Source organism: Hippocampus guttulatus, chromosome 16 (assembly GCF_054856545.1).
Source record: "Hippocampus guttulatus isolate MCC_2025c chromosome 16, RoL_Hgut_1.0, whole genome shotgun sequence".
NCBI classification, from domain to species: domain Eukaryota; kingdom Metazoa; phylum Chordata; class Actinopteri; order Syngnathiformes; family Syngnathidae; genus Hippocampus; species Hippocampus guttulatus.
In genome coordinates, this window is record NC_141276.1 from 7,045,728 (window position 1) to 7,071,931 (window position 26,204).

The 26,204-nt window shown below is 44.0% G+C and overlaps 1 protein-coding gene across 5 annotated transcripts; it reads left to right on the forward strand.

The window, feature by feature from the left end:
- The first annotated feature begins 389 nt into the window (after positions 1-389).
- On the forward strand, positions 390-26,204 carry cyth1a (cytohesin 1a). 5 transcript variants are annotated; one of them, XM_086132768.1, is made up of 13 exons: positions 390-574; positions 15,053-15,135; positions 17,091-17,155; positions 18,620-18,686; positions 18,776-18,894; positions 19,558-19,638; positions 20,054-20,166; positions 20,691-20,839; positions 20,916-21,028; positions 24,174-24,252; positions 24,326-24,394; positions 24,995-25,149; positions 25,298-26,204. In XM_086132768.1, the coding sequence occupies exons 1-13, from the start codon at positions 556-558 to the stop codon at positions 25,374-25,376; spliced, it is 1,191 nt and encodes a 396-aa protein (XP_085988894.1). In that variant the 5' UTR covers positions 390-555; the 3' UTR covers positions 25,377-26,204. The 5 variants fall into 5 exon arrangements, with proteins under 5 accessions (XP_085988894.1, XP_085988895.1, XP_085988892.1 ...); XM_086132766.1 differs by lacking the exon at positions 390-574 and adding an exon at positions 2,393-2,646 and having other exon boundaries at positions 20,916-21,027; positions 24,176-24,252; XM_086132767.1 differs by lacking the exon at positions 390-574 and adding an exon at positions 6,018-6,275 and having other exon boundaries at positions 20,916-21,027; positions 24,176-24,252.

The following is a 26,204-nucleotide window of genomic DNA, read 5'->3' on the forward strand; positions in this document are numbered from 1 at the left end:
ACACCCATCCATCCTTTCATAGATTATTTCCCCCCATAAATCTTCCTTGTATCTGTCCTTTTCCCTTCCTTCCCCCTTCCATGTTTCCTCCCTTCGTTCCGTCCTTCCTTCATCCCTTTTTCCTTCCCGTCTTGTCACCCTTGTTTTCAGCCCACCTTCCTACACTGATACGTACAAATTCAGTTCCCATTTCTCATGTAATTATTTACACGAAAGACCGAGAAGTGGGGGGGATATGCGAACACCTTTTGTCAGGTGAAGTTGGGGGTGACGTCACGGAGGAGATGGGGGCGGGGCGTCGGCGTCAGAAGTTACTGCTGCCCTCGTTTGACAGCACGTACACAAACCTTTATTTTGTGTTTTGTCAAGTTCAAAGTGGCGAGGCGAAGGATACGTTGGGTGGATACGAGCGTGGACGAAGGAGGAGGAGTATCCAAAATAGAAAGAGAGCGGAAGGAGGTTTCCAGCTTGCTCCGGGCGGTGCGCTGATAAGCTCGTTGCCGCCTCCCTCCTCCGGCCACTGAGACTCCCTCACGCCGCCACAGGAGTACCGGGATGGAGGGAGACGCTCCAGGTTTGTCTCTAACAACTCTTCTTTCCTCACATCTACCATGTGATTTGCTATATGCAGATTGAAAAAAAGGGGAAAAATTGGTTATGTCATGTACAGTATTATGAAGCGTCAGACTGCAGATATGACGGCACGCTGCCTCTGTACTGAGCAACTAACTAATGTACCGGTAATTGAAGGTGGAAAGGATACGAGATGATTTATCATAATGTGCTGAGGTTGGCGAGGAAATGACAGAGGCGTTTGTATCAATTATGCATCACTTGAGTAGTCCGTGTGCTTGCAGAGCATCTCAAAATAGAGCAGCAGTAAGCACTGTCCTCATTGCAACGTTTCCAACCAAAACAAATGAATGTTATAAATTAATTATTATTCTATATATCAGGAGTAGTTTGGTTTTGTTTTTATTATAATTTTACATTGATTTAATTTTTTTACATGTAATGTTTTATTTACATATCTATGTGTCTTTACGCTTATATTTATACACGCACATGTATACTTTATATTACGCTAAGATTTTTAAAGCATAGTCGTTTACACTTTTTTTCATTTTTATGGTATATTTATTTTCACTACTCATATATATACTTATCATAGTCGTCTGTCTCTACGTGTGCCCTGCGACTGGCTGGTGACCAGTTCAGGGTGTAGTCCACCTTTCACCCAGTTAGCTGGTATAGGATTTTTTTCCCCCCACTGTACTGCCACCACCACACGTGTTCCTCTCCAATTGAACTGAGGTATATTTGCTGTGATCATGTTGATGAACCCTCCCTCCGTTATGATTGGCACTTGTGCAGCGCATGCACGCAGACCATGTCATGAACAAACGCACAGTGAGAAGAGAGGAGCTGTCAAAGTTAGCAGCAAAGCAGCCAAACCACAAGAGACCCATGCTAATAATAGTAAAAACAGAGTATACGACGCAGAAATGAACGTTAAAAAGTGAGAGCGTCTCATTAAAATGCACCGATTGTGACCATCGGAAGTTTTTACTGTGACAGTTTGATTCTGTGATCTCCACATGAAGTCTATATTTAGTGTTGAGCTCTAGCATCTCGCTACAGGGGAGGATGTTAACGGTTTTATGTTGGGGGATGAACGGCACGATGTGTAGTGGTCGACGGGAATGCATTTATTTGGTATAAATGAGTGATTTTGTTGTTTTGAAGTTGTTGTAGTCAACGCTTCAAAGACACAGCTATTTGTGTACGATCCATTAAAAAGTCAGAAGTCCATAAAATGTCCCAAATTGTTTGAGTAGACGCAGTCCTTTTGTAGTTGCACACTGCCACCACCTTGTGGTTGACTTTGTGATCAACTTTGAGTTTGGGTCACTTGTACCTCGAAATTATGTTCAAATATGCCACCAAGTGGCATTAATCACTTTTATCTTTTAACAAAAATATTTGTGAACCTGTTGGTATTTGGGCGTATGGCAAACCGCGATGACGTTCAAATCGATTGCGTCCCCTATTAAGTGCTGTAACAAAACTACAATAAGAACTAGAACAGTAATCTGGGATAATAAGGCATTGCCCGTTAATAAACGACACATTTTCAGACGACATAAATAAAATGGAAAAAAAATATGAAAAATTGTCACTTATTAACACAAATTATGGACTGTGGATTTATGTCCCTTTAAAAGTGCTTGTGACTGCTGAAAAAAAGTACATTTTTGCGCCGTCTCGCATGATTTTGGGGACTGACAGGGAGAAAAGAGTTGATGGAGAAACACTGAGACAGCAATACAAAAAGAGGAACCGGGCGAAAACGGAAGCAGCCGCCTCGGAGAACAAGTCGCGTCTTCTAAGAGGCGCGAGTAGATGAAGTGAATCCGGCGAAGTTCATTCAACTATTCTGGATTCGCCCAAGAAACTCTCAGTGGAATAACAACTTCCTAGTTATATATCTGAAGTGTGCGTAGTGTGTCTTCAGAAAAGTGCTGTACAAATTAGATTTTTGACTGTTATTAATATTATTTGACATGGGGACAGTCAATGAACTCTGCATCTCCAGCCTTCACTCGTTCTTGTGTCCTGGCGTGGAGATACTCCAGCAAGCTGCAGGTAACCTTTTAAATGAAAAAAGAAAACAAAACACATTTTTTGTCACTCATTTCTAATGTTTGTTTCATGTATTTTTTATGAATTCATTCATGCTGCGACTGCTTCTAGTACATGTGGGCGTTAAGATTTTTTTTTTTGTCCAATCAGATTTCAGATCTATGTGACCCCAGGGAAATCTGACCTCTCCATCGACCTTCAGAGTAGTGCTAACTCATGTAACTTATACTATATTAGTAATGGAACTGCTTTTTAACCAATCAGATTTCAAATTTATCCCCACAAGGCCCACTAGTCTTATATGATAAATCAGAATTGTCCCATTCCCTAATTGATTGGTCGGTGCAACCTTTGTCGCACATTTTGTCACACTATGATACTTGATGCCCAGCTTTGTTATCGGAAGTCATTCCGCCAGACAATGTTGACATGACTTGACGTGTTGCAGCGAATATTGTAAGCTGCTGACGGAGTGTGACGCAAAGGGAAGTGTCACTGATTTCCAAATGTCTGAATCAGCATGGCGTGTGTGTGTGTGTGTGTGTGTGTGTGTCAAGAGACGACGTGGATCTCGAATGAGGAAGTCCATTAGTGTTGGTTGTGGTGTGGTAATGCGGTGCCAGCACAATCTCACTGGCTGTTGTCATGCAAACTCAAACGACCCCTGAAGGTCTCACGAATGTTTAATCCTGATTGACTTGTGCTGTCACCTCATAATGACCGTTTTCAGATTGATTTTCGGGGTGTTCGTACATCACCCTCCAAAACTCACTCAGTCGCGCGCCCTGAAAAGTGAAAAAAAATTACACACTCACACCAGTTTCACTTATCAACACGCAATTAGGCGGACGTGTCTCTCGCAATGGGACACCCCCCCCAAAAAAATGTCTAAAGGGCCCAAATGAACAGAAAGTCCGCCGTTTTGTTTGAGGCAGCCATTTTGGAAAAAAACACGATATTTTTACACACACACACACACACACACACACACATACACACACTTTTTTGTGCTGTCGATCATGTTTGATGATTGTTGCTTAAGGGTAAAGTTAAGTTGCATAAAGGTTTATGACACGCTTGACTATCGATGCTATTCATTAGCCTATCTATGGCATTTTGCAATGTTGTGTGGTTGTTTTAAGTACATGTGAAATCCCCTTTTATGCTTTAGTTTAAAAATCAACTTGAACTGTAACATTATACCCGATTCAGCTAATGGTCACGCGGCAAGTTGCTTTCCAAGACATTAAGTAATATATACCATTCTAAAAGCTATTTTTTGGCCACAGGGCAGTAAAATCGACATGCAAGCAGCCAGAGGTGTGGGATTCATATCACGCATGCAAGCAATCAATCCTTCAGGACTATTTCTGCCTTGCGGTCAGACAATTACAGGGAGGTTTCCCCGTTGAAAGTTGTCATGAACGCTCCGTGTACCTGCACAAGGAAAACAGCAGCTTTCAAAATCAGACCTGCAGTGGTACAACTCAATAATTGTGGCTGAGTCATCTTTCATGCGTGCCTAGCAATAAGTGAGAAGTCAAATATAAAATATAGAGAGACCAAAACATCACTCTTGAAATCTATTGTCACTGTAATTTAACACCCAAAACAAATTACAAGCATAAAATGTACAGAAGATACCGTATGTATTGTGCTGCATGTTCCTTTAAGAGGCGGGGCCCGGTGGGGTGGGTTGTGAAGTGGGCGACTCTGCTTGTGAAATGTATTGGTTCATTGTTGTGTGTTTTGAATAATTTCATTGAATTTTTATTTCATTACATAATTTTTTAATTTGGTTGAAAATAATTTTTACATGCTCTTGAATGCCTTTATGATTAAAATCAACCATTTTACATATTTTCCACAAAGATGCATATGAAGACCCTTGTGAGGATAAGCGGATCAGAAAATAGATGGATGGATGAACGAATATGAAGGCTTTAAAAAAAAATCAACATCTTGTAAAACATTGTAAATGTTTTATTTTCAAGTGAATATTTGACAGAACTTGCGACTTTGCCCTGCCTGGTTCCAGAGACTAACTTGAAATTGAACTTATAGTTCATAGAAGTAACCGAAAGGGGTCACTGTTGATTGCGTTTGCTGGACATTGATCACTCCATAATTCACACGAATAGAGAATTCAAAAGGAGAACGCTCTGTAATTTGTTTTCTGCAACAAAAGTAAAATTCTAAGCGATCACCTCCGAACTGGCTGTATTGTTGTGTGACGCTTGAACACAAGTGAGGCCTTCAGCACAAAGTCGTCCGAAATGATCTGTAGTCCTGACCTTTCGGAGGAACATGCGGTATTTGATAAGTGGCGATTACCTGACACTGGTGCGTGGAATCCGAACATGTAGCCCGTGCCAATGGGGGTGATTGTTTTCATAGGCTTTCACAAAGCAGCATTCTTGCACCACCAACTCTTCTGCCTTCGTGAGCAAGCAACGGCAGGCTCTGCCACTTTCCGGTTGCCAGGCGTTAATGAGTCGCTGGAAAGCAAAAAACATTAATACAGTATAATCAATAGATGCCTGTGTGCGTTTCACCGCACATACAACAGGTTGTTGTTTTATTTTTCTAGACTAACACAGGGGATTGCGGGCCATTAAAAAAAAAAAATTATATATATATATATATATATATATATATATATATATATATATATATATATATATATATATATATATATATATATATATATATATATATATATATATATATATATATATATATATATATATATATATATATATATATATATATATATATATATATATATATATATATATATATATATATATATATATATATATATATATATATATATATATATATATATATATACACACACACACACACACACACACACACGCATACACACACAGTATAATTGCAGCAAAAAAGTGGCAGCAAAAGTAGTGAAAGCTGCTGTGTGTCAATCAAGTTACCCGCCCCCACACGGCCAGCTGTCCCGCCCTCTCCAAGCCCTCAGCGTGTACGTGCGCGCGCGCGAATGTGCATGCGTGTGTGCGTGTGTGATTGTCCACAAAACTGGGTGGAGAAGTGGGCCCTGAACGCGTCATCAGGCACCTTTCGTCCATGTAGCGTCAAGATGAAAGGACACCCACATATGTCATGTATTTTTCTTCAAAATAAGATATTTTGATCACAATAATGTATGTAACTGTATCTTTAGTAAAACCCATTGTTCTTCTGCAAGACTATATTAGAATTCGTAAATCCCCAATTTAAATTTGATGTATTTCCCCTGGACACTCTTGTCCGACACAGCGCTGTTACTTTATTGTGAAAATCTGGAGGGTTTCAGTAGCTGGTTGTAGTTCCGTCTTTGTTGACATGACAGTCGCGCGTACTTGCACGGTAACTCCAGGACTTGGGCGGACTTTTGCCTGGAGCTTCCACCCGTTGAAACAGCTCCCTTTTACAAGCTACAACCGACTTCTACCGTGATAATACATAGTTCGTTGTTAGTTGTTGGGCCAAAAGTGATAAAAAGACTGAGGAAATTAACTTTGGGTGCTTATAAGCCTCGTCGAACTTTGGCGTCGGACTCGAAAGCAGCAAGACAGACAACATGGTGTTAAAGTCCGAAGACGGCGTAGGTGAGTCAGACTCTGAACGGGTCACATGAAATGTACATAAATTTGTTGGATAGAATATTACTGTAATACTCGACTGTGACGCCTGTGTGAAACTTTGGCATATGCGCACACTCCGGAAGTCGATGTAATCGGCATTTAATTTCAGTCGTTTAGAAACTTTTTTTTCCTCAAAGGTTGTTCTGTTTTGTTTTCTTCATAAAAGGCCCACTTGTTTGTATATATTGGAGTTCTGTGTACGTTTTGAAGGACATTTAATTCGAAAATACTCAGGGCAATGTATAAATGTTAAGTACATCTGCCTCACATTCAGAGGTTCCGGCGTTTCATGCTCAGCTCCTGCTTCAAAATGTTTTCTCCGGATATTTTAGTGTCATCCCACATTCCAAAAACATCAAAACATCAAACATTCTATTCTACATTGCCCATGGATGTGAATGTGATTGGACGCCATATGTGCGCTGTGATGGCAGGTGACCAATCCAGGGTCTATCTGGACTGAAACAGGCTCCAGCTCACCTTAATGTGGAAAATTGCGGATGGATGAGATTCCATTAGAGAAAAGCAGCGGGCAGGGTTGGGCATGTGAGCCCTGCCCATGGGCACCTCCAGGAAGTATCGCAGAGGACTGGTTACCAGTTATAAGGCAACAATTATACCGCTGGGACTTAACATTTCCAGCATTGCAAACTGGAAATGCAATCAACAACAATTCAAATATCCCATTTGGTTTTGAGTCAGATGCGGTGTACCCCATGGACTGGTTGCCAGCCAGACTCAGGGCACCAAGTTATTGTTGCTGATTGTTTTGGAATATCGGAGGAAGCTGGAGAACAAGAAAAGTCCCAGAAGATTCAAACCTAGATCTTAGATTATATTCACTGTTTTCATCATTGTTGTATTGTATTCATAAACCCTGAATTTGGCCTCCTGCTGGGTTTGTTTATGTCAACAAACACGAGACTTTTCAGGCAGCTGCTTCACTTTATTTGCCGTTTGACATGTGACACTGCATGCAGTCGTCAAGCGCCGTTAATGTCATGTTTAGTGCAGCAACAGGTGCAAAGCGCCCCCCCCCCCCACTCCGGCCTCCATTGTCAGCCCTTACGTATACCGTGCTCGCGTTGCCCTTCTTTTGAATGTTTTATAATCCCAAAAGAAGTGTGTTCGCAACACCCTCCCCGGGGGTTCAACAATACATCTCTGTTCTCTGTCGCAGGCGCCACTAACTAGCCCACGCCGACTGCGTGAGCGCTAAACGTATTAACGTTGATCTCGCCGACTGATCCTGTTATGTGCTGCCGTTGCTCCTTTGTGATGCTCAGGATAAGACGGAAAGAGACTCCACGCGGGGCCACGCAGCTGCTTTGTTTGTCCTATTTGTCTGTGCCGCATGGTTGGTGGGTGGGCCTGTGGACTTAAAAGTTAGTCGTGACGAATGGCTGCACCGCAAGTCCCTGCCGCTAATTGCTCCGGTGGTTTGATAAACCCGCGCTGTCTCGCCACAATCGTGTTTTTCCCAGGTTTTTGCGTTGGCGGACGCCATTTTTTTCCGATCAACTCAGCGTTTTTGACTATAATGCAGTTAGATAATTGTGTTTTGACGCGAGTCTCATGTTACTAAAGTACGACCGTTTGCGTAGGGATGAATGCCAAGTAACATGTTGCGCATCGAAAGTTGGGAATCCCCAAGGTTTTGGAATTTCAAAAAAAGTTTCTCCCGCAAAATAGAAATACATTCCAGGGTCAAATTGTGGCCATCAGAACACGTACGTATATTAGTTTGAAGTTAGTTTTATTCACTGATGCAGATTTCACACAAAGGACTGAATACATATCTGTTGTCCACATGGTAGGGCCTGACTGATATGGAATTTTTTTTAGGCCAACGCCGATTCCAATATTTCTGATTAATTGGCAATTTATTTCGAAATATATTATGAATAAAATAAGTTGGTCCCTTGATGTCACAACAATAAAAAACACGAATTGCAGTCAGATCATTTGATTTTATTTTATTTTTTGCAATACTTTATCCTTAAGTCCAGAGAGAAAAATCAGCCAAAAATTGCCCTTTTTTTTCAATTTTTAGTGTGCTGTATTCTACATTTTATGATGAAAAAATTCCTTCTCACGTGAAATATTTAAAAAATTCTAAACAAGGCTACAAACCTCAGCAGCACTTGATGTGGTCTTTATTAACCAGCCAATTAAATGAATTTACTCTGAACACTGGGAAGGCTCAGCCAGTTCCACAGCTAGGTTTTTTTTAGGCTTGTGTGCAGCAGGTACGTACATGCCTGCGGTCGCATTTACCTCGGTGCGAAATGGCGGCTCAGGTCTGCAGGTACAGCTTGGGAGTGTCATAGAAAGCAGGCGTGTAACTATGAATCAGACATGCTTCGTTTGTGCTCTGTAAATAGAGAAAGCAAATACCCAGCCTGTGCCCACTTCGCCAGTTCCTTGACGATGTCAAAAAGAGAGCGAAAAGAAAGCGTTCCCAAAAGGTTGGCCGTGTTCAGCTTTCACTCCCTCCGCGGCGTGCGTACGAGAGACCAACAAACAGGAAGCTCAGAGTTTGAAAATACGCTGCACAGGAAGTGGCAACCTGCTGTGTTTGACTTTGCTCCAATTTTGCTATTTAAAGCAGGCTGTTTCAAGACTCCCAAGAGCATGGTGTCAAAGTCAAGGCCCAGGGGCCAGATCTGGCCCGCCACATCACTTTATGTGGCCCACGAAAGCAAATCAAGCATGTCAAGTTCCACGATGCTTACTCAAGTCTGAACCAAAATGTCAAATCGTCATATGTAATCCACGATAACAGTCATTAATCTTGACTTTTGATTTTTAAAATAGTTATCTATCAATTTGTTGTGCGCTCTGTATGTAATATGTGGAGGTGATTAAACATTTATATGGTTTCCCAAAATTCATAACATAGAATGTAAAGATCCATTTTTAATGCAGTGGGTAAACCGTAGTCCTCAGAAAAATAAATCCTCAAACAGAATACTGATTCCCGAAAAATGAACACAAGCACAGCAACAATGTGTGTGTGTGTGTGTGTGTGTGGTTTTTTTTTTTTACTTCCCGCTACTGCACTAGAAAGTCCCAGGCTTGTCTGGATGTGCCGCTGCCGAGAGGATGTTGATAATTTGGCGACCGCGATAAGAATCAAGGCTAGTGACCATCAGAGCACAAAGGCCAGCATTGTCGGTCCAAATGGTTCTTCCGCTTCCAAAGGGGCCCCCGAGAAGCGTTTTGCCTCGGCGTGTAAAAACAACTAGATTATTGAAAGAACTCAGTATCTTTTAGCGTCCGTGTCGATGGATTACGTGCGTTTGATTGCGCGAGCCCAGCTGCGGGATGTTTGTGGGGTTTTTTTGTCCGCATGTTTGCTTTAACGCTGAAGCCGCGGCGGCCTCGCTATTCATTCCTTCACGGCCGCTTCACTCTGCTAGCATTGGAACAGAAACGAAACTTTCGTGTGACAGGGCGGGACGACACTTTCACTCAAACAAAACCAGCGTGGAATGGCTAATCAAGGATGGTCATGCGCTCTCTCGGGGAGTGTTTCTGATTGAGGCGCCGATTGAGTCTAGTCATTATCCCGTAACGTTATACGGTATAAAGGTGCTACACAAAACCAGGAAAGCAAACATGAACAGCGTTCTAATTTAAGATCATAATATCTCTGTCTCGACTCCCGACATGGATTCAGGATTGACGTTTCACCGTATGAGACACAGCAGAGTGTTGAGCTGACTCATTCCACTCGGCGCAGACACTGGGTTGCAAAGCACATGCCATTAACGCACACACACAAGAGGCAACAAGCCGTAATCTTACACAATGCCCTGGTATGTGTCGACAACATTGCGCTCTCTACGGGGTAGATCAGGGGTGTCCAAACTTTTTTTTTTGTTTCAGGGCCCCATGCATAAAAATGGAACGATGAAAGGGGCCATTTTAAAATTATTCAACTTTTTGAAACACGCTAAAGTCAGTCAAGAAAGCAATTATGTATTGTTTGTATTGTCGAGTTGATTTCATCGGCTTTCTGTTCAAAGTGTTAAAGGAAAATAGTTGTATTTTTTTGGGGTTGCCACCAGCCCTCTAATTTTGTTATTTATTTATTTATGTTTGATCATCTCGCGGACCGCTGAAAAAAGGCATGGCGGGCCGCAAATGTTTCCTCGGGCCATAGTTTGGACACCACTGGTGCAGACAAATTATCCCAAGCATAGATGCACATTGTCAAGGAGGTCGGCGTGAATCAGCATGACTCGTTGCAGGACTTGTCAGGAGATCGAGTATCCCAGCGTGAAGGGCTTGAGTCACGTCTACTCGTGTTCGTCGGAGCTCACAAATTCCATTCAACTTTTTTTTTGGTTTGTTGTTGTTGTTATCATTAATTTGCTGGCACCATTGTGGCTCATTAGATGGGCTTTGTTCAGTGACGGTTTGACCCAAAATGTATGAAAGTCAGACTGCTTCAGACGTTTGAAGTCGTCTTTGAAATATACGCTAATATTAAGTAAATAGCATCTGTGATATACTGTGCGAATGTTTTTTTGTTTTTTTTTTCTTCTCCACGTAGCTCCTCCCCATGTTTTGTTTATTTGAGGGGAGGAGGCGGCAGAGTAAGGAACGGCCACGGGGTGGAGCCTCCACGTTTCAAGGCAGCGAAGGCAAAATAGAGAAAAAAGGGGATGGAGATGGTGGGAGGAGGGAGGCTGCGTCCCACGTGTCTCCCGCTGTAAGCCGGCAGTCCGTGCATCTGGAAATCGCTCTGTAACATCTATTTTTACCTCACGAGGATGGACGCCTTGCTCGACAAGAATTAGCAGAATCATAATTTTGGGTTTTCAATTCCTGTGTCATCCAGGAAGTTTGGGATTAAGAGGAGAACAAAACCTTGACACCTCAGAGTGTCGGTCAGTCAGGTGAGTGATTGAGTGTTCGGGAATCAGTCTTGTTTTTGCTTGATGTGTCATGTAGGACTTCTCTGGCAATCATGATCGTCTGAAACAGTCACACATTGGACGTGTTGTCCCATTGGCTTGCGGTAAGCTCGAATGACATCTGAAAGGAATGAACTCTGGTCTGACTGATCGGGGTGATGTGCTCCTTGTCAGAGTGGGTGGGGTGAAGTTTGATTGAAAGATTTATTTCACTGACCAAGATTGTATGTTCGGACTGTGAAAGTGCATCTTGAGGAGAAAAAAAAAGCCTTTAAGAAGAAGATTTGAATGTTTTCCTGACACTGGGATAGAGCATTTGTGTATTGACTTGCACGTTGTTGAAGAATTCACCGTATCCTGCTTTTAACTCGCCCTGGGATCATTCCGCCGACTCGGCTTCCATCCCACGCGTCACGACAACGCAATGTTTCTTCTTTTCGAACGTCTCCTCCCACAGTACAGGTCGGATTGATGATTCATAAGTGGTGGTCTGCTGGCTCCAGTTTGTATCGTGTCCAAGTGTGCGTCAATTAAGATTCAGGAAGTCAGCGGTGAGCACATTTGGGATGGCGCCCATTTTACTGACTGACTTGACTTTTCAAAAGCGTCTCTTGTCTATGTTGCAGGCTGTTTGGTTTGGGTCTGAAGGTGTGTGGTCTCACAGCATTGGCGGTGGGACTTGACGTCTTGACGTGTCCGCTTATGATCCTTACACCATTTTCTGTTGCTGGAAGAACAGCGTTGATATGGGGAAGCCTAATGGGCAATGGTGTATGCGGACGTTTGTTAGTGGCCAGCTGAAGTGATTAATTGTGCCGAATGCGTTACGGCTCATCATGACTTCTTCTTGGTATAGCCGACGCTCTGGTTCAGGCACGGGGTCGATTGTTTGGAAGCTTCGAGGGGTGAAGAGCAAGATAGCTAAATGGAAGGATGGCCCTGCACCCTTGTTTCCCAATGTATTTATTTTTTAATCACGTGGGATCTAAAAGTATTATCATAACGTGGAATACTCTAAATAAAATGAGTCGTGATGAGAGATGTTACCGAAGAGGCCGCGGAGGCAATTAAGCCCAATGAAGCGTGTCTTAGGACGAGATGGATGCTGTTGCTTTAAATAGAAATGTTACCGTCATGCCACAGCGGAAGGACCAAAGTAAACAAAGCATGACTTTTGACTTTGTATTCCAATCAACTGCATCAGGTCCAAGTTTAAAAAAAAAAAGTGAGTCATCACAAACGCTGTCCTGTTCGATTACTTGATCCTTTAACAGGGAAATTTTAGTTCCAGTGTTTATGATGCAAGTGTCAATACATGGTTGCGTATCATAACACCAGAGTTCAGTAGCTCAATCATTAGCACAGTCACAAGTGATGAGTTTAAATCTTTTGAACCTTGTGTGCAGAGAGGCGCTCTTTAAATTGGGTCACATCTGCAAGAGAGCAGGACTGAGTGATCCTGCAAGGACTCTGAATCCTAATTTCCTTATTTTCCAAAGAGAGCTCTTTTGAGATCTGGGTGGAAATGAGATGTCTGTCTCTCTGGCCAACGTGGATTTCTGCATGGATATTAGAGGACTGTGACGCTGCGGGAGAGTGAGCTATAATTAGGGTTTTTCCTGGCTCAAATTGAGGCAGAGGTGGTACCCTCCTGACCATGCGCCACGACGTGCATGCGTTCTGTCATTTCAACGGACTCATTTTCTTTTACAGGAAACCTACTTTGAATTCAGAGTTCCAATGAGAATATGACTATTATCGTTTTCAAGCAGTAGTTTATTAAAACTTGCGTAATAAAGGCCTCTTCTCAGAGTCCACCAACTGTGGGGTCAGTATTCATAAAGTACCGGAGCTCGGTGAAGGAGAACGTGAGCCCGTTGGTTCAGGTCTTTCCTGTGCACTGCTGTTGCGATAGCACCTCCGTAGTGGCACACTGCTGCAACTGCAGTTAAAATACAAAGCTGCCGCAGAGGGACATCAAGCCTTCAATCATCACAGCTGGAGGTTTACCCTGTTTTGAGCGATATCAATCGGACTGACTGGTGCCACCGCAAAATTAGCTGTAGGTGGCCGCCATGCAATTTTGAACGCAGGAAAAAAATCTTGGCTGTAATTGTTTCTCCCTTGACGTGTCACTTCCCGGACCCTCACCAGAAACAGTTTGAGCAATCCAGGAACTCAGCTGTCCGAAAGTGTACTCCCGTGCCTCGACAAAATGGATGTGGTGCATGCACTCGCATAACAATCAAGATTGCTACTTCGAAGACAAAATACACTTGGATTTCTTTCTCTTTCTGGAGGAGAACATTTCATCACATTGGTCCCAATCTGTCACGTTGCTACAAGGGTCTTATGCATTCGTTCTCCCTTCATTACTTCTCTCTCTCTGTCTTTATATAATCCCTTTCCGAAGACTGCCTCTTTTCATCGGGCCGTGCCAGGCCAGACGTTCGCTGACTCATGGCCAAGTGGTGACTCTTGTACAAGAAGGAAAACAAGCAGCTCTCAGCATTTAATTTAAGTGGATGGTTTCCTGCCCAGCGGTGCTGCTTGTGTTTTTGGGAAGTGACACACGCTTGGTACCAACCTGGATGAGGCCTTTTTTTTTTTTTTTTTTTTGGTCCTGCTCTCCTCTGGACCTTGTTGTTCAGTGTGGTTTCCGTAGATACTCAATATTAAGAGTGATGAAGGTGGTTAGCTTGTGATTTGTTGATGGTAGTCAATCATCAGCCATTAGTCAAGTCAAGTCAAGTCAACAGTATTTATAGAGCACTTTCAAACAGCCATCGCTGCATACAAAGTGCTGTACATGGAGCAATTTAACATGCACAATAAACAGTAAGACAAATCGGTAATAAAGGCGGTAGAAAGCACCAAACAGTAAAACCAAGAACAAATCTAAGTCATGCTGAGTCGAATGCCAAAGAATACAAGTGAGTTTTGAGGAGGGTTTTGAAGATGGGCAGCGAGGAGGCTTGCCGAATGTTTAGTGGGAGGTCATTCCAGAGATTTAGGATAAAATTACCCCTCTGACGATGATTTTGATTTCTAGAGGTGGATGAGTAAAGTATGCTACGCGCCAAGCAAAAAGAGAGGACGGAGAAGCAATGCTAACTGCTAATCTAGTGCGAAATTTGAAGTAGCACACCCTGAGAATAAGTGTTCGGTTAGTACTGTACACGTTTCACAGAAGTCTGGCGTTACAGCAGAGCGTAATCGATTATGAACATCAAATGCGCTGGTCAACTTATTATTGTTATTATTGTGTCTCGAAAGAAAATATGCAACAGCTACAGAGCTAGCATGCGCATCTGAAAACTGGAACTGAATCGTTGTTACCTCATATGAACGCCAGCCAGCCTTAAAGATGAAAAGTATACTTATAAAGAATGTATTAAATACAGAATTTTTAATCCCCATGTTATTTGTGATGGTGTGTACTATTTTGCACTATAGAGTGCTGAATTGTTATTTTTCAATTCGGTACATGTTGTCAAAATTATATTCTGTGTTGTTTTTGTTTGTATTTCTTTTTTGAGTTTAGTAACGTACCATCTCACCTATTTAGAAACACTTCCATGATCATTTATATATTTTAATTTCATATTGCGATGTAGGGGGAGGGATTCAGTTTCTCAAGTCATGTGAATTTTAGGCCCTCTTGCCCAAGCCAATTTGTGACTTTGTGAGATGAAGAATTTCTGTGCCTCGCCCTCAGGGATTTGCCTGCCGAGTGGTTTTTAGTTAACTCGTTGAAAAAGGACAAAGCAATTTTATTTTTGGTGTCTTATGTGCTCATCTCCCGTTTTGTCCTAGTGCCGGACGACCTTACTCCGGAGGAGCAGCAGGAGCTGGAGAACATCCGCCGGCGCAAGCTGGAGCTGCTGGAGGACATTCAGGTACTGTCAAGTTCAAAGATTAGAGTGGGACTTTGAACGCCTAAATATGCCCGACAAGTTGTGCAATTTGGAATTGGACACAAAAAAAAAATCATGTTTGGCATGAGAGCTGAATTCCGCTCGCAGTTTTTCGTCGGCTTTGTCTTGACAAGTCTGAACAAAGTACAGGCTGTGTTGAACCTGAGATATTCCAGTGTAATCGATGTACCTAAGATATTATGCATCATTATGTCAAAGTTAGTACACACACACAGACAACACTACAGTATATCTACAGTCCTGCCAATTTCAATGGGACCAAAAGCAACGAAAATAGGCAGTGGTTATTTGTGCAGCATCGACACATTTGTTTGTCTTCTACAGTACCCAGTACCAAAAATTCTCCCAAACTTTCCTCTGTGGGCGAGTATTTATATTTGGACATGCAAAACAATGTCAGAATACTTGCTTTAACTCTTTCCCCACGCCTTGGTCCCCCCCCCCCCCCCCCCCCCCCCACCCACTTCTCCGACAAATTCCCCCGCCACACATTTCAACCCAAGTGGAATGTGGAGTATTTCCTACCCAGATCTCATTTCCCCAGCCAAACATTTGTGCTTGTGGTTGAGCCATTCAAAAGAAGCTCTCTATAAAGTGATTGCTGTAAGCTGAGTGATTTGAAGTGTGGTTTTAACTACATAATGTTTGGTAATATTCAGATAAAATATGCTCTCTCCCCGGTGGTAAGACAATTGACACACAGGGGTGACAGATTGTTATGCCCCACGTCCAGATGTCCCTGCGGGAGAATCGACTTCCAACTGTCCTCGCAGACAAACGCTGCAGGCTGACACCCACACTTTAATGAGCCTTGACTGGCATCGTCGCCTGAAACCCTCCCCTTAATAACCCCTCCCTTCTACGTATTTGGTGGTGCGCACACTGACCGCTCTCCGCCCCCTGCCCCCTTTGACTCCCACGCCCTCCTCCGCCGGCCCTGCGGGTCAAGGCCTCCAGTGTGCGCCCAGCCATTGTTTGCAGAGGCAAGCATTTGAGGAATGCGTCGGGAGTGCGCAGCTCTCGACGACACAGATGTTGCCTTTGTGGTACGGCCCGTAACGAAATAGCGGTTCTGAATCAAGGAGCTTTGTTTGGCTCGTTTATGACTTTAGAACTCAATACAGGATTGTATACAAATCCCGTATCATGATTATTTTGACTTTTTAATACAATGATATTTGGTGTTCTCCTACATGAATTATTTTATGAAGCCAAACAACGAATGAAACCAATGTCCTTCAAAATGCGTAGGCCACACTTTAGTTTTGGAGACACGCGGCGGTCATGACAATAAGCAGATCAATGTCACTTTGTTTCAATGAAGCTCGTGAGCCATCTTCTATTCTGAATGTTTCGAGAAGATGATGGTACCTTTCCCGAGAAGCATGGCCAATTCTATTACTTGACTGTAAACCAAAAATATTTTAGTTTGATATCGCAATGTGGATTTAGTTTAGATAGTGTAGTTTGAGAGCTGTTTATTGGGAGGTGATGAATTCTGAAGCAGAGAGCAGCGGGAAAATCCTTCAGAGAAATTGCACAAACTTTGGCGGGATCCAACGCAACCATTTAAAATGTCGACCCAAGTAAATCAGCGAAAACATTTCAAAACATGAGCGGTACAAAAGTGATGCTACTTTCCTCAAACGCCAAGAGCCACCCAAACTTGAATCCGCTTTTCAGCCTTGCTTCACCATTTGCAATGGCGTTTGGGGCTTAAGACAGCCTCCTCTGAAGAAAAATGAGACTGCCCCCAAATTTGTATTCTCTGATATATCTAATCGTGATTTCAGAATAGGTTGGACATAATTAACTCACTCAGTACCAGCCAATTCTGGACCAAGTCTGAAAAGACGTTTAAAAACGTCTTTGGAAGTGAATGAGTTAACAAGGGAACGCCGTTTTCTTTTCCACAGCGGCTGAAGGATGAGATAGCAGAGGTCACCAACGAGATCGAGAACCTGGGTTCCACCGAGGAGAGGTAAGGCGGAGCTTCCTTCAGAGATCCCTCAGCTGTTGCCATTTAGATATAACCTACTCCAAGTGGGCATTGTCGCAATTTGGGGGCTTTCACACTCCACCCCGCAATCACAAATGCCTTCATTTAAAGGCAGTGAAAAAGGGGATAACCAATCCATACAACCCCGCCCCACTCCGCCCGACGGCAAACATCACCTTGCCTGTCGCCCAAAACCGACTTGTTTTCCTTCTGTTTACTTAGCAAATGAAGCTGTCAATTATTGATAGTCGATGGCTATCTCGTCACACCAAAAACTCCTCCCACATTGGCCGTGCTTTTAAGGCACTTTAAATGTTTTATCCGGCGCACCCCCTCTCACACCCAACATGATGGGAGGTCTCATTGAATAATGCAGTGGGCCGAGGCAGACAATGCAAGGTCCCCAGGGAAAGGGGGCGCTGGGGTCGACTACTTTGGTCAGAGAGATCCCATCAACAGCAGATGAATCATGGCGCACTTTGTCTTGCCTCCCAAACCCATTAAAGGGTTTCATCTCCTCGATGCGATCGCGGCGTCTTACCACGGCGACACTTTGTGTTCACGTTTGTCCGTTGTCTGCTGAGGTTTTACTTTTAAGGAGCTCAGCAGCGGACAGAAAAAAAGCCAAAGGAATTTCGGGTGGGAGAGGCAAAGAAGGCTTGGGGAAATCACCGTGGCGACAGCAATACCTTGAAAACCCACTTTGACCCCTTTGAGCAGCTCCAGGCCCGAGAAAGAACTTCTTCCCATAAGCAGGATTAGTCACGGCCGTGAGGGTCCACAAAGAGGAGGTGTCAGGAAATATCATTTTAATAATGCGATTTGTGAGTCACGTTGGATCAGATGACTCGTCAGTTGGATGAATGAATCATAGTGGAAGATTATAGGCGAAAATTAGGCAAAAATGCTGAGGTCAGACGGCAAGGTAGCCTTGCGGTTGGAAGGACGTCTGTCTCACAGCTTCGAAGTTTGCGGTTCAAGACACTTGTCGTGTTCAATGATGTACAGAACTGCTGTACTACACAAAATGCCAAAGCGTGTCAGATGACAAAAAATATCTTAAATAAATGAATGATTATACTTACCAGAAATGTTGATTGCTAAATGTATTCACTTTTGTTGGCCAAAGCTAGCGGTAACAAGTTTTGCTTCAAATGACCAATCAGAAAATGGAAAAATAATGATGTAATTGAGGGCCAGCAGTCTGGCCCTGTGAGGACGAATTTGAAATCTGATTGGTTCAAAAAACAGTCCTATTGCTTATTACATTTTATGCCTTACAATTGCCTGGCCACCTTGTTCATAGTGTACCCCAGAGTCAAGTGGGATAGTCTCGAACCCCAACCGCTATAGAAAATGGATAATTGGATGATCACCTCAGTCTTAGTCCTTAGGTTTGATCTATGATCTTCACAAATAACAGCAGCTCCATTTCTGAACTTCCAGGAAAACCATGCAGAGGAACAAACAGGTGGCAATGGGCCGCAAGAAATTCAACATGGACCCCAAAAAGGTAGGCAAGTGACAACTGTGATTCCTGAGATGTGACTGAGGATTTTTTTAAACCCCCCCCCCCCCATGTGTCCTTCGTCATTCTTCCAGGGAATTCAGTTCCTCATTGAGAATGATTTGCTGAAGAACACCAGCGATGACATCGCTCAGTTTCTTTGCAAGGGCGAGGGTCTAAACAAAACAGCCATTGGGGATTATCTCGGTGAAAGGTAAGGGACCCACAATTCCGATATACTAGAAGTGCATAGTTTCCATATTGCTCACTTTCCTTGTGGTGCGGGGCCACACCCATTCTTTCCCCAAAATACTTGACTGGTCCCACATTTAGACAATGTCTCCTCCTCGCTCGCCTCCATCTGCTTTCGATTGCCTTAGTCACTCTTAAGTGATGCGCTCAAGACACCGTCTGCCTCATTTAAGGGAAATTGAAGATTGGAGTCTGTTGCTCAATGCCGGTCCGAGGAAATGACACCGGGCTCATTTTCGGTATGCGGGGATTACGAGTCAGACGGTCGCGCATTAAGGGTGCTGTCTGGGTACGACTATTTTCTCTCAGCACGCTTTGAGGCGATTGACTCTGTTGCTAGTCCGCTGGGAGTGAGGCGTGGGTGCTCACGGGAAAGATCATTTACTGCGAAGGGCATACGGGTCGCGGGGTGATGTCATCATCCAGATGAGATGATAAATGAATTAGCAAAAGGGGTGAGCCTCTGTCACACCGTCTGATGGGGAGCGCCATCCCTTTACGACCAACATATCTTCAGTCCTGCTCTAAAGGCCTCAACAGTCAGACATTTACCTTTTGTTTAAATTCTGATTTTGTGCTCTTTAGCTCTTATTTAATCAAATGTATTTCCATGTCTGCCTTATAGAGATGAGTTCAACATACAGGTCCTCCACGCTTTTGTTGAACTTCATGAATTCACAGACCTCAACCTGGTGCAGGCCCTAAGGTAAGACGGTCGTAGCTGCGTCACATCTGCTACATAGTTGGAAACAAAGTGGAGGAACCTACAGCCATGACATCAAATGTATTTATGTGTCAAAAAATATTATTTGACTCCATTCTCGAAAAATAACTTGATTTAGTCAGACCATAGCCTTGTCTAATGACATGATTTAATGATGAGAATTTTTTTTTTTAAAACAACAAAAGAACTTTAGTCTAACTGACATACCTTGAACAATATAACTTCATTCTTGAATATTTTGACTTACCAAGCAAACCTGAGACTAAGACGACCATTTTAGTAAGTCTTAATTCGTTTAAAATTGCAAGTTTAAAACCCACCCCTGCTCTGCGCCATGCCCACCACCCTCCAAGCACTTTTCTTCACCGCATCCTGATCGCGACCTTTGTCCTCACAGACAGTTCCTGTGGAGCTTTCGGCTCCCGGGAGAAGCCCAGAAGATCGACCGCATGATGGAGGCCTTCGCTCAGCGCTACTGCCAATGCAACCCTGGCGTTTTCCAATCCACAGGTGCCAGCTAAGAACCTTTTCAATTTAGCTCCCTTGGAATCATGAGTGACTGTTTGATAATTTGCCATTATTTCAGTCGAGGGGAGCCTAATGGTGTGCCGAGCTACTTACTTTCTTAGGCAGACACAAAGTCTGCCAAGTTTGTCTTTTAGGCGTTGTCTGCCTTTTGGGAATAATGCGCATAGATGAGCGGCTCTATCATGGATGCAGAAGGATGTGCATAATGCATGGGGGTGTTGGGAGGGGGGGCTGCTTAACCGCCTCGCACGACAGATAAAGTGCTGCTTCGTCAGCCGCATGCTCAGGCTTTCACTAGAACAGTGGCTGCATTAAGCTAACTTTCAGACTGTGTGTAGTCATGTTGACACGACAGCACAACTGTGACTAGCATACCGTACCTTTCAGTTTTGATGACGAAAGTATAATGTTGTACCTTTTTATACCACGCAACCCCATTGACAAGTCACCTCAGTGTGTTCAACGTGGCATGCCGCTCGGGTCTGACTGTGACGCGTGTATTCCAGACACCTGCTACATCCTGTCGTTCGCCATCATCATGCTCAACACCAGCCTCCACAACCCCAACGTGAAGGACAAGCCCACCGTCGAGCGCTTCATCTCCATGAACCGGGGGATCAACGAGGGAGGAGACCTCCCCGAAGACCTGCTCAGGGCAAGCTTTGGGACCAAGGCCCCTCTCGTTCCCATTTCAAGAAGCCGTGTGTTAACCGCATCTTTCTCCATTGCAGAATCTTTACGAGAGCATCAAGAATGAGCCGTTTAAAATTCCAGAGGATGACGGCAACGACCTCACGCACACCTTCTTCAACCCGGACAGGGAAGGCTGGCTCCTAAAACTGGGTGAGGGGCGATTAATTGATATCTTACATCACCCAAAATAATTTTGAAAATGTCATTGTCCTCCAGTATGGTATGTTGTCAGACAAGTCGCGGCGCACACATCAAAGTCGGTTAAAAAAACGAACAAAAAAAAAACGAGGTCAACAATTTGGGTGTGCGTGTGTCTTTGTGTACACACATTTGACACCGACGCTGAAGACGCCGTGTTTTCATGAATTATGAAGGTGGCTTTGAGATCAGACCGCCATATGTGGAGGCTTATAAATCTTTGAAGATGCATACATTGACATACACACAGGAAAGGAACTCTATGTGCATAAATGTCAACATACTGTTAGTGGAGTGAAAGGAGAGTAGTACACTTTCCCCCTACCATTAAAACGGTGACCAGGTACCATATGCTTGTACTGCCCCCAGATGGTCAGGGTGCGCACACCAGAAAAAGCAGCAAAATGTCCATTGAAAGAAAACCATTTACATTTACATTTACGCATAGAATGGATTAATGGCCTTTCCATTTATTGCAATGAAGAAAAATTATTTGAGTTGTGCAACTGTTTTGAGTTTTAGCACGATCACGGAACCAATGAAATCCATCATGAGGCATCGCTAGAGTTCTATCATGCTTGATCCTTTGATAAAAACATGCCCGCAGACATGTTATTAAGACACCTGGGAGCGGTTTTAAATTGTGAACCAAATTCATACGTCTCCTTCGGTCTTTTATTCGTGATGTACGCATGGCAGACGCTCGTCGGCTCCCTTGTTGTGTTCCGGATGTTCCACAGGTCAACTGATGGTGGCTGAAACTCACAGTGGTGGATTTCTCAACACTCCCCTCCTGTTTCCTCCCTCCTTGTACTGATTCGCTCTGATTAGTCAAAAGTCCATGGTGTCAATCACTGTGAATCTCGACAATTGGCCCGCTAATCAAAAAAAAGCAAAATCAAGGTGGAGGATAAAATGAGTGACAATATGGAGCCAAGGCAAGGCAATGTTTTGTGTTCGGGCTTTTCAGTGTGCACAGCTCCACCAAGTGGCTGAAAGAAGTGCGACACCGTAAAGCACTGCATGAAGTACAATAATTCCTTCTCATTTATTTAATTTGATGATTTATTTTTTGTTTCCCTTTTTCCTCTTCGTTTGTTTGTTTGTTCCCATGATTTTGGCTGTTATCTTTCCTACCTCAGGAGGTATGTACACCTGCTCTTCCCAAACAAACAAAAAAAAAAAACAACAACAAACGACACGCTCCATCTCTCAGCTCTCCGGTGCTTTTGGTGGTGCGCCATTATTGCTTTTTGTTCTCCTCCGACATCCAGTTTTTTTTTTTTCCCCGTGTCTGTGGTTATTTCTGTTATTTCAACTTTAGATGTTTGTCTGTTGAGTCCGCTCGCCGCGCTGGTGGTTTTTTTTTATATTTTGTGTCCTCTCATTTTCTTTTTTATCTCTGCGGGTGGTTGGCGTCCACCCTCGTGGGCTCCTCTGGCTTTATGACCTCTCCCGCTGAGGTCTTCTGATGGTTACTATCTTTTCATGTGGACTTTTGTTGCATCCAAAAGCTGCATTATACCCTTTCCTCCATCCACCGCGGCATCCACATAAAGACGTTGGTACGCGCCGGTTGGCTCTCTTGTCTATCGAACGGGAATACTGCAGCTTTTCAACTTCATGGCTCTTCTCTTTTCTATTCGGTGGATCAGATGCTTTGGTTGCATCTCGAGTGGCGAAAGCGGTGCGGGCAGCAAAGTGTTTGAGAGGGCCTCCATATGTAATTCAATTGAATATCATTTGGCGTTTTTATAGCGGAACCTCTATACAATCTAATTTGGAATCATTTGTTCCGGAGTCCAAACTGTCTCCATCGTAAAACCTTTGCAGTCACAATATTTCCGCCGTACTGATCAAAAGACCCCCAAACCAACACAAAATGAATGTCATGGAGGTCAAAGCTCGCCTGCCTCGCATCCTCTTCCCTCCACTCTAGCATCCACCTGCCGATTCAATTCGAGGGTCCCCAGGCCACACTCGGCTTTGTGTTCGTTCGTCTATGCCACCCTGCTTGTTTTTAGTCAAGATGACGTTCTGAGGGGGCTACACGTGTCTGTTGTTCAGGGGTGGGCAAGGTTTGCCCTTGCCTTACTACATACTTTGCCCACTCCTGCTGTAGATGATTTGAAGATGTTTGACCTATCATGATGCTTTGGGATATGATGGGATGTCAAATACAGCTTGAATGCCTGCATATGATCATAGAAAGGGTGTGTCTCAATGTGCGGGAACCCGCGGACCGTAACTATAACCCTCTTTTTCCTCTCTCGCAGTGTAGACGTATGTCGACTAACACGGTGGTGGGCTCACATAGTCTAGACTTCACTTGTAGTTAACCAAGAAGCCCCCCCCCCCACCCGCCCCAACAGGAATTTTGAGGCTTCAGAGTAGCAGAACGTAGCGGCAGGCTCCCAACCCTCATTGGCATTCTCCTCGCAGCAAAATGGGAGGCTGCCATCTGCCTGTGCGGATCAGGTTCCCCCCCGCACAGGAAACGAGCCCGCCGTGTTGAAGGTGAGAGGTCGAGTGGGGTCAGTGACGCCCGAGTTAATGAAAGCTCCCACCCGGGCGTGAAAGGGCTGAGAGGCCTTGTAACGAGAGACCTGATGATTAAAAGCTTCAGATGTCGTTTTTCACTCGGATTTTCAATGTCAGTCAAACAGTTGTTATTCTTTTTAACTCTGGTTCCACTTTATCATTTTGGAATGCAGTTGAGTAAACAACCCCAGCTGGCGTCTTATATATGCAAATCCAGCATTTGTATGCAAGTGGAGTAGTCCCCATACTGAGTCTTGGTGAGATGTATTATGTTTCCTGGGCCAGCAGAAAGTTTTCAGTGACCTCATAAAAGGCGGGAGTCTCATCTGTAAGCGACGTTCCTTTCTACCTGTGGTGGTGGTGGTGGTGGTGGTGGTGGTGAGTGCATGGTAGGACCAGCTGCACCGTTTTGTGAGCGGGGGAGTTGTCGGCAGCTTCCATCTGTCTTGTCTGCTCACGTCTGTCCGCCTGCGTGTTGCTAAAGTCGGGGCTTTGTCCCTTTTTTTTTTTTCTGCTCTCTCCCACTGAGCCTCTCTGATTGCTCTGATTTGCTACGCAGGAGGCCGAGTAAAGACCTGGAAGAGGAGATGGTTCATCTTAACCGACAACTGCCTCTACTACTTTGAGTACACGACGGTGAGTATTATTTTAGGGTTCGTACTCCTCTGATGGCGTTTCCTTCATTTCGCTTGTGTCTCGGCGCGTGCAGGACAAGGAACCGCGAGGGATCATCCCATTGGAGAACCTCAGCATCAGGGAGGTGGAGGACAAGAAGCCCGTAAGCACAGCGCCCTCTTCTGCCTCATTTTCTCACTGCATGGAAATACGGACGGCTACTTTTCCACTGCGCCCGTACCAACCGATCATTTTACTGGCAAAATTGGATATTCGTTTCAGTTTGTGGGTGTGGTACACCCAAGGTTCCCCTAAAAGTTCTTAGTTCTGGGGTAAGCAGTGTAAAATCACCAAAGACATATTCTGTGGTAAAGTTCCAAGTTTGAGGGTCAGTTTCCTGCCTGACAAAAGCCCTTCAAGGTTCCTACAAAAGTTTCTCGTTTTAGGGTCAATGGTGCGGTTCCTCAAAGTGCCTAGTTTCCCCTATTCACACACACACGAGTCCTCCGAAATGTTCTTTGTTCTGAGGTTACGTTCATTTCTCAAAAAGTGTTCTTAATTCCGAGGTAGAGCAATAGTTCCTCTAATTCATCGCTTAAGTTGCAGTTCCTCAAAGTTCCCAGTTTGATGGTGTAAAGTTTTTACTGCACAACAAGACAACGCTGAAGATTTCGACAAAGGTTCCTCGTTCACCGGTGAAGTTCGACTAAGAATTGCTCTCGTCAGTAACCCGCCATATGTGTGGTCTCTCCGTCCGCCGCAGAACTGCTTTGAGCTTTTCATCCCCGACAACAAAGACCGGGTGATCAAAGCCTGCAAGACGGAGGCAGACGGTCGCGTGGTGGAGGGCAACCACACTTTCTACCGCATCTCGGCCCCCACAGCTGAGGAGAAGGACGAATGGATGAACAGCATCAAGTATGTGATGCCCCGCTTCTCAAAAAAAACATGACCAAGACCAAGTCTGAAAAGATGTTTAAAAACGTCTTTGGGAGTGAATGAGTTAAGAACTGCTATAAATAGTCAAAAATAATCACTAATCCTTGAATTTGGATGGTGTCTGCAGGGCCGCCATCAGCAGAGACCCCTTTTACGAGATGCTGGCTGCCAGGAAAAAGAAGGTGTCGTCCATGAAGAGGCACTGAGGAGCTTCTCCACGTTCGCCATTGTTGGACTTGAAGGAGCAGATGGGCGTTCTCCGAGCTTTTTGGGACTCGGCTAGTGAGGAAACCAAGACGCACGCTGGCTGTTCAGGATGGAGTCACACGGGGGGTGGGGGTCGGGGGGGGGGGGGGTTCCGAATAGCCCACTGCTTTCTAAAAAAACGAATCCGTCACGCAGCCCCACTCAACACTCACTCCACCAAGCAGCACATCAAACTCAGCGGGTCTGAACGCGTGGCAACAAAATACTCCTCATAAGGAAAAGCAAAGAACTTTTAGTAGAAGAGGCTTTAACATGTTTCGATAAGTCTTTTTAGAGCTTTATTCCTCAAACAAATGCAGGTTTCCCCTTATTTAATGTTGTACAGAGAAATGCTGCTGGTTAGCGATAACAAATCAGTCCCGTATCTTAATAATGACGACATCTAGCACACTGCTACAGGATGTTTCTGCGCAAATTGCATACAGAAGCTTCAGAGGGCCACTGATAGGCGTTCAACGATGGCTCATCTCAGGTTTTCAAACCAAAACGCGCCGTTTTCATGATTACGAGTGCCCGATGTATCTTTCTTCTGCTTCCACTCCTTTCGGTGCACTAATACGTAGAGAATTGGAAACAAAACAATCATATTGCTAGTCAGTATTGTTTTATTTATCGACCGTGTTGTACATACTTCAATGTATAGTGAGTATTTGTTTTTCAAGGTTTGTTTTACTATTAGTCGTGACATTTTTTAACCCTGTTTAAAAAAAAAAAAATTATTGTTGCCATTTCTTTGAGTTAAAATTAAAAGAAAACGGACCTACGTG